Below are 9063 nucleotides of genomic sequence, written 5' to 3'. Positions count from 1 at the left end.
TTTAAACTTGATCTGTGTGTTGTGGTAATACACGTTGTGTACAAGAGTCATAACATTTCGTTTCAGGAAAACAACAGTTAAAAACCAGAAACTAAAAATTCAGCAATTTTTCCATTGATAAAGGGGCATTACATTAAAAGTAAGTGTTTTACCGCCACAAATTCTGGTATCTCAAAACACGCAACAATCACACCAGATCTTCTAATTTCTAGAAACGAACCAATTCTAATTTTTCATACATTGGATTTTTGTGTATATATATATTTGGTAAAAGCAATTTAATTCATGAAAATTTATATAGTACTATCTTCATTTTCACTAATCATTGAAAGCATTTGAATAAAACTTAGATGTAGAAATAATTCAGTTAAATTTATTGTAAGTATTGTTCAGGATGGCAAAGTATTAATTACTACTGAACCTCTAAATGGATATTGTAAGAAACGAGAAAATTAGAATTTGTATACATCAGATTTTTCATTGCATGCATCTGGTTAAAAGAGCTAATTCATGAAAATGTATTCAAATGAGATCTTTCGTATCAATTATTCATTGAAAGTATGTGAATAAAACAAATATTTAGAAATAGTTTATTTAAATTTCTTGTATTTGTTGTTTAGGATAGCAAAGTAATTACTCCTGGACAATGGCCGCCATCTGGTATTAAGAATTTCAGACATCTTCTCATTAAGCTTCTCCGGGGTTTCGTGGAAAAGACTTACTGTCTTTCTTATAACTTCATCTGGAAAAACATCATCGGGGATGTCATTTGTGTAAATGATCATATCATCACGTACAAGAAAACGTCTAATATTTCTATTGAGACACGCAATCAAAATTAATGAAGCACTAGATAAAGGTTCTTTAACCGTAAGCCATTTTAGTTTCTGACAGTTTCTGGCAATGTTAATTACCCAATTGTCCATTCTAGAAAGGAATGATTTGGCATATCCTTGTTGATATGTCAGTTCTGATAAACTATAATCTACGAATTCTTCTAAAGTTTCACAATATGCCGACATAAAATCAGAAATAAAACAAGGATACCGCAGCCAGACGTTTTTTCTATAAACAAGCGAAGCCAAAGGCATGCTGGGTTTAAATATAATATCTTTTTCAGCCCATTCATGGGTGCAGCTAAAGTAACAATGAACTCGAAGTGTTGGGCCATTCCTCCTAATATCCTTCCACTGTATGTCGTTAATAGCCTCGTTGTAAAATTCCCGCGTGTTTTCGTTGGCAACAATGAAAAGATCTGTAAGAGAGTTTGAAGCTAGGTGAACTAAAAGACTATGATTAAGCTGTTGTGGATTAATAGCTAATTCTTTCAGATTTACTAAATACAAGATATTCCTTAAAGAATGCAACTTAAAGGAATTGACAATCCATAGCTCTTTAAGATGTTGTGCATGAGAAGCTCCGAATGGAATTGTAGGATATTTTGACTTCGACACATTGGGTCCTGGAATAACATCACCATCAAAGAATGGACTTTGATCTGAAAGTTTCTTGGGAAAAGCACCAGAAGAAACATCATAGATTCGGACGACTTTGATATCTTTCTTTTTTATAAACAAATTGTTTACGCAATCGTGAATCATCATGTCTAATTTCTCTTTCGTATTGGACCATATGGATAATTGTAAAGATGTAAGATTTTGACAATCAGATGTTATCTGTTTAAAAAGTTCAATGTCAAACTGTCTGCAAAATGTTACATTTAGATTCTTTATAAGATGACTACCCTTTTGAACAAAAAATAAAAGTTCTGAGCTAAACGTTTGTTCTGAAATCATTTCGTCAAGACACATCATATTGCATGTAATCTGAAGTAAAAGCTTTTCTCCAGAAATAAATATATTCGCCCACGCCTCGGGTCTGAAAGCAGCACATTCCCACGAGCGGCATGTTTTGCTAATACAGAATTTATCGAGTATTTCTAAATAGCTGAGTACTTTTCCAAGTACTACTTCTGGTAAACATGTCCAGTCAGCCATTGTGCTTAAACTGCAAAAACAAAAAGAAATAAAAAAGAAATATTGAAGGTTTTATTCTGAACTCAAAACGTGTATGGTAAGGATGAATTTAAAAGAAACCCAACAGTAACAAATACAAAGTGAAATGGACCCTTCATAAAAATTGATTGCAACAAATCCTATATATGGTTATATTTTCAGCTGAAATTTTGTTGTTTACACAAAATACCATATATGTATTGTATCATTGAAAACAAGATAGTGCATGTAAATGATGTATGTCAATAAGACAGCAATCATCGACAAAAAAAAAAGTAAAAGGAATTTAGATTTCCATCTCTAGCTCAAACATAAATACGTTTTCGGCATTGGATTCATTGGTCTTAAACATTTGTATCTTTTACTCAGTGCCGAAATCTTAATGTTTTCAAAAGTATTTTTTTATACTTAACTTCAGTAGATATCAGACATTTCGTTATGCGACAAAATTAACGTGTTGGTTCCATCAGAATTTAAATTGTCTATCAGAGATTTGGAAGTTTTGGAGTAATGGATTTTTTATCTCGACACAAGCTGAGCAAGTATATAGAATCATATTCAAAACAGTGTATCTGTGGCCATTGATTGACAACCTTAAATTATTCCATTGACTGGGGCAGATTATGTGAACGTTTGTCTGTAACAACCGCTGCTCACTATGTACTTGTTAAAGGCACTTAAACTGTGGGGTCACAAAAGGTGAGAACAACACCTAAATAAAGAAATTAGAAAAACTAATCAGGAATAACACGATGTTTTGATTTATATCAATAATATAAATCAAAACATAAAGTTATTCCTGATTAATTTTTCGAACTATTTTAATATTAAAGGCGTTCAGAACCTTTGGTGACCCCACAGTTTAAATTCTAGAATAAGTAAGGCAGCAACCATTTGATTTTCTGGGGGGGGCTATGGTTTTTTTTTCTGTACAAACTTTTTTTTTCGCCTGCGGCGAAAAACAAACTATTTTTTTCGCGACAAGTCGAAAACAATTTTTTTCTTTCAATTTTAGCATTACATGTAGTGGCAGCTGAGGGTGTAACAAACAATTTTTTTTTGTCAGAATTCAAAACAAATTATTTTTTTCTCCAAAAACTGGAAACAAACTTTTTTTTCCAAAAAAAACCATAGCCCCCCCCCCCCCCCCCCCCCCCCCCCCCCAGAAAATCAAATGGTTGCTGCCTAAGTAGTGAGCAGTTGTCGTTGCAGACACACGTTCACCTAATCTGCCCCAGTCAATGGGATACTTTAAGGTTGTCAATCAATGGCCACAGCTACACTGTTTTGAATATGATTCTATATATATTATATATGTACATTGTAAATTCAAGTTCTGTAATTAGTTATTACTAAACATGCTATTAATATAAACAGGATAAATTGCATAAAAAGATTTAGAGCAGAAAGCTGATACATGTCTTTTCATGCAGTTTTTCTCAAGTTTAATCACCGTGTTATGTCAAATGTTTGTAAATATGATCAAATATAATGGTATGGTTTAGGATTTGGTGTAGAATATGAGCTGTGTGGAACCGATCCCACTTATATGTTCATTTTTTAATTTATATCTGATATTGGTAAGAAAATATTAGACATTTAACATTCTTAAACAGTGCCTGGAAGAGTTTTTCATCATGGCAAAATTAATAGACATCGCAGTTTGTATAATTTGTATCCAATCCCTTTTGCTATTTTTGCAAATAAAATATACTATTTTCTGGACGTGATTTTTTTTCCTAAATATAAAAACAACGTACCATTATATTGATTGAATAAGTTCATTCTTTGAAATGTATGTAAATACAAAATATATTCCAATAATTGAAGTATCTATCACGAGACAATTTACACACATATATACATATTATATATCTATTTATAACACGGAAGTTTATTGATAAAATTATGGTTACGCAATGTGGTCATTCCTGTAACCGAAAAACATATCTAAATGATAGTGAACAAAAACGTTCTTCTTGCATTGGGATCAGTTGGGTACCTAAACACATGACAAGCTATACATGTAAATTTCAAATGCTAGTTTGTTCAAACGAATCAGACATAGACAATGAAATCTTTACTTGAACTTGCATATCGCAGAAGCATATAAACATAACCCCGAACATAACAATTTAAAAGAAACAAGAACTATCTTTAAAAAAGATATCCGACGTATTTAAATTTGAGTATATGTTTAAAACTATCATTTCGATAACCTTCAGAAGCACAAAGATACCATTTAAATAAAGTTTTCTCTGTTTGTGTTCAGTATTCTCTGTCCTCGTATCTTTTTGTTTACATTCACCAAAACCCCGCGGAAATCTCACATGCGTAGGTGCGTTCTAAAAGTCATGTACGTTCGTACAACAAAGTTTACATTAAAAATTATATAATTGTCCCGAATAATCAGCTGTCACACAGAGCTATTGGAGAAACAATTATTTTAATAAAAATATAAATCTTTGTAAGATCTAGTTCAAATATTTATAGTTTCTCACTTGCTTTCCATCACGATGTAATTAACGAAACGTTTTTTCAAACACAACCAAATCACCCACCATGACAGCATTTTGTCCAATCACAGAAAGGATTTTCGAGCATGCGTTTTCTGTTGCCATAGTTAAGCGTCCTTAAGTTCAAATGGCACAAACCGAAACTATACCGACTACGTCGGAAAAACATCATGCACATATATAAAACAAACCACTGAAAAAAACCATGCATCAACAATCAACTGATTTCTGGCAAACTAATATTTTCTTAGATAGCACTGTCTAACTCTCTAACAACAGGACATGTAATAAGTGCCTCTCAGTTGTTTGTCTGAGACACCCGACAGCAGAGGTGAAAATCGACAAGCCATGCAGTTTAAAACAAACTGTTTCCTTTCCTCAAATAAGGGTCTATTGTGCATACTAAAAATGTTCTTCCTGTTGACGTAGCTTCTGATACTTGTGTATCCACATCACAATGTCACTCCATTGACAACCTTGTAAAAGAACCGTTAACGTGTATTTGTCTCCTGTGTTTCAAATAATTAAGATTGAAGATTATGTTGATCTTCTTTCTTTATGCTTTGAAAGAACCCAAATATGAAACGTTACATCATGTACATAGCAATGTGTTATGTATTTTCGCCTAGAGACCATGTCGAAGGCTCTGACCAGTATTCTCGATCATAGCAATGTGTTATTGATTTTCGTCTAGAGACCATGTCGAAGGCTCTGACCAGTATTCTCAATCATAGCAATGTGTTATTGATTTTCGTCTAGAGACCATGTCGAAGGCTCTGACCAGTATTCTCGATCATAGCTATGTGTTATTGATTTTCGTCTAGAGACCATGTCGAAGGCTCTGACCAGTCTTCTCGATCATAGCAATGTGTTAATGATTTTCGTCTAGAGACCATGTCGAAGGCTCTGACCAGTATTCTCGATCATAGCAATGTGTTATTGATTTTCGTCTAGAGACCATGTCGAAGGCTCTGACCAGTATTCTCGTTCATAGCAATGTGTTATTGATTTTCGTCTAGAGACCATGTCGAAGGCTCTGACCAGTATTCTCGATCATAGCAATGTGTTATTGATTTTCGTCTAGAGACCATGTCGAAGGCTCTGACCAGTATTCTCGATCATAGCAATGTGTTATTGATTTTCGTCTAGAGACCATGTCGAAGGCTCTGACCAGTATTCTCGATCATAGCAATGTTTTATTGATTTTCGTCTAGAGACCATGTCGAAAGCTCTGACCAGTATTCTCGATCATAGCAATGTGTTATTGATTTTCGTCTTGAGACCATGTCGAAGGCTTTGACCAGTGTTCTCTATCATTGCACTGTGTTATTGATTTTCGTTTAGAGACCATGTCGAAGGCTCTGACCAGTCTTCTCGATCATAGCAATGTGTTATTGATTTTCGTCTAGAGACCATGTCGAAGGCTCTGACCAGTCTTCTCGATCATAGCAATGTGTTATTGATTTTCGTCTAGAGACCATGTCGAAGGCTCTGACCAGTCTTCTCGATCATAGCAATGTGTTATTGATTTTCGTCTAGAGACCATGTCGAAGGCTCAGACCAGTATTTTCGATCATAGCAATGTGTTATTGATTTTCGTCTAGAGACCATGTCAAAGGCTCTGACCAGTATTCTCGATCATAGCAATGTGTTATTGATTTTCGTCTAGAGACCATGTCGAAGGCTCTGACCAGTATTCTCGATCATAGCAATGTGTTATTGATTTTCGTCTAGAGACCATGTCGAAGGCTCTGACCAGTATTCTCGATCATAGCAATGTTTTATTGATTTTCGTCTAGAGACCATGTCGAAAGCTCTGACCAGTATTCTCGATCATAGCAATGTGTTATTGATTTTCGTCTTGAGACCATGTCGAAGGCTCTGACCAGTGTTCTCTATCATTGCAATGTGTTATTGATTTTCGTCTAGAGACCATGTCGAAGGCTCTGACCAGTATTCTCGATCATAGCAATGTGTTATTGATTTTCGTCTAGAGACCATGTCGAAGGCTCTGACCAGTATTCTCGATCATATCAATGTGTTATTGATTTTCGTCTAGAGACCATGTCGAAGGCTCTGACCAGTATTCTCGATCATAGCAATGTGTTATTGATTTTCGTCTAGAGACCATGTCAAAGGCTCTGACCAGTATTCTCGATCATAGCAATGTGTTATTGATTTTCGTCTAGAGACCATGTCGAAGGCTCTGACCAGTCTTCTCGATCATAGCAATGTGTTATTGATTTTAGTCTAGAGACCATGTCGAAGGCTCTGACCAGTCTTCTCGATCATAGCAATGTGTTATTGATTTTCGTCTAGAGACCATGTCGAAGGCTCTGACCAGTATTCTCGATCATAGCAATGTGTTATTGATTTTCGTCTAGAGACCATGTCGAAGGCTCTGACCAGTATTCTCGATCATAGCAATGTGTTATTGATTTTCGTCTAGAGACCATGTCGAAGGCTCTGACCAGTATTCTCTATCATTGTAATCAGATCGAGAGTTTGCAATGTGTACTCTAACATATCCTAACAGAAGTTAACAATTGTTAATTTATTTTCTAACGAACAGTCGATATTTTAATGGACAAAGTATGCGAATTCCTACTAATCTACCACAGGCACTCGTCTCTGATTTTTTTTTTTTTTCTGTATACCTTCATATATTTTTTCTGATGGACAGTCATCTCATTGGCAATCAAACCAGATCTCCTTATTCTATATATTTATTAACATTGATAAAATTTCCAAAGATATCCAATGTTATGCAAACCCTTTGACGTCTTTAAATTACATAAAATGCCTATATTACTGACCTAATTATCTAGCTTGTCTCAAATTGTTCCGCAATATCAAAGATCAAACTACTGATCTTAAAAATGTTCTCTTTGATATGCAAAATTTGATATAAAACAATATCAGGTTGCAAGAATAATACATACATGATGATGATATCTGTTATGTCAAAACATTAAGCCGAATTACATCTGAAAAACACAAGAAGCAAGAACAATTCGCTAATGATTCAACATATTTTATTTAACAAATGATCTCTGTTTTGTCAAAACATTAAGACGAATTACATCTAAAAATACACACAAGAAGCAAGAACAATTCCCTAATGATTCAACATAACAACAATTGCATCTGTAGTTTTATTTTCTCTAACTTGGAAATTAAGGAACAAACAACTAAATTAAACGGATATGAATATCCGGAAAAGACCACGTTTGTTTATCCGAGATGTGCTCTAAATCAATATTTAAACAATGATAAAAGTAAAAGAAAGGGAAATGAAGCAAATTAAAAAATCTTCTTTCATATATAGTGTTTATAATTACAGTCGGAATCAGAGGGGAATAATCTTCACAATAACACATTGCCTTCTAAATTACAAAACAAAAATGCTTAACTAGTATTCTTCAGTTGAAAGAGATGTGGAGATTCCTTGCTGTGAAGTTTTAATCATTTTTCCTAATGATCTATTCGGTATTCCCAAGTCGAACTTCGCTTTAAATCTTTTTGTGAATATACTTACAACTCTACCAATGAAAGTAGCCATTGTCATTAAGGAGGAAATAGACACGAGAGTGAATTACAAGTATAATCCTTCTATCAATTCTCTCCACTCTTAGTTCAAATCAATCTTCATAGAAAGGTTCAGTTTAACGTGCTGAATAAAAGTAATGTTATAACAGTTAAATCAAATTAAATCTTCATCAAGCCGATTAAAATCCACGTCAACATTACTGTATGTATTTAAGAAGCTGTTTAAGATCATGATGTTAAATACAAAATCATAATTCTTAATGACAGACCAAACTACATCAAACGAAAAACAACAGTAAATTTTCACAAAATTACTCAGAAAATAATATCGAGCCATACAAACCATACAAAACCCAGAACTTAACTCATATGTTCTCTTAAGGTATTAGTAAGCAATACCTTCTACACAATTGACATTCATCGTATTGCTTAACATTGCTCTTCATTATTCACCATTGAAACCCATCGTATTGCTAATCATTTCTCTTCCTTCTTCACCATTGAAACCCATCGTATTGCTTAACATTGCTCTTCCTTCTCCACCTTTAACACCCATCGTATTGCTAATCATTTGTCTCCCTTCTCCACCTTTAACACCCTTCGTATTGCTAATCATTTGTCTCCCTTCTCCACCTTTAACACCTATCGTATGTCTTATCCGTGCTTTTTCTTCTTCACCAATGACCCCATCGTATTACTTAAATTGCGCTTCTTTATTCATCATTGAAACCCATCGTGTATTGCTAATTATTTCTCTTCCTTCTGCACAATTGACACCCATTATATTGCTTATGATTGCTCTTCCTTCTACACCCATCCATCGTTTTGACTATTATTGCTGTTTCTGCTTCAACAATCCCACCCATCGTTTTGCTTGACATCAGTGCTCTTCTTTTTTCACCATTGACACCCATGGTTGGGATAAAGAATATAAATTACAAAGTGCCCCTCTGCTCATCAAAACTATATCTAGCTTTTTTAAC

General features: G+C 34.2%; 1 protein-coding gene across 2 annotated transcripts; it reads right to left on the bottom strand.

The window, feature by feature from the left end:
• Positions 1-353: 353 nt before the first annotated feature.
• LOC139521123 (F-box/LRR-repeat protein 21-like) lies at positions 354-8629 on the bottom strand. Of its 2 annotated transcripts, none has more exons than XM_071314425.1 (2): positions 8480-8629; positions 354-2007 (listed from the first exon to the last, which is right to left on the bottom strand). In XM_071314425.1, the coding sequence occupies exons 1-2, from the start codon at positions 8524-8526 to the stop codon at positions 591-593; spliced, it is 1464 nt and encodes a 487-aa protein (XP_071170526.1). In that variant the 5' UTR covers positions 8527-8629; the 3' UTR covers positions 354-590. The 2 variants fall into 2 exon arrangements, with proteins under 2 accessions (XP_071170526.1, XP_071170527.1); XM_071314426.1 differs by lacking the exon at positions 8480-8629 and adding an exon at positions 3776-3914.
• Between the last annotated feature and the right edge of the window lie 434 nt (positions 8630-9063).

This window comes from Mytilus edulis, chromosome 4 (genome assembly GCF_963676685.1).
Source record: "Mytilus edulis chromosome 4, xbMytEdul2.2, whole genome shotgun sequence".
Lineage (NCBI taxonomy): Eukaryota > Metazoa > Mollusca > Bivalvia > Mytilida > Mytilidae > Mytilus > Mytilus edulis.
Note: the sequence above shows the minus strand (reverse complement) of the source record. Positions and strands in the feature narration are given on the sequence as shown.

What these genes read in the sequence shown, in the direction of transcription:
- LOC139521123 (XM_071314425.1), bottom strand. Translation starts at nt 8,526, where the DNA reads ATGAAGAGCAATGTTAAGCAATACGATGAATGTCAATTGTGTAGAAG. An exon ending in GAATGTCAATTGTGTAGAAG is followed by an intron (nt 2,008 to 8,479) that starts GTATTGCTTACT and finishes TTGTTTTTGCAG; the next exon opens with TTTAAGCACAATGGCTGACT.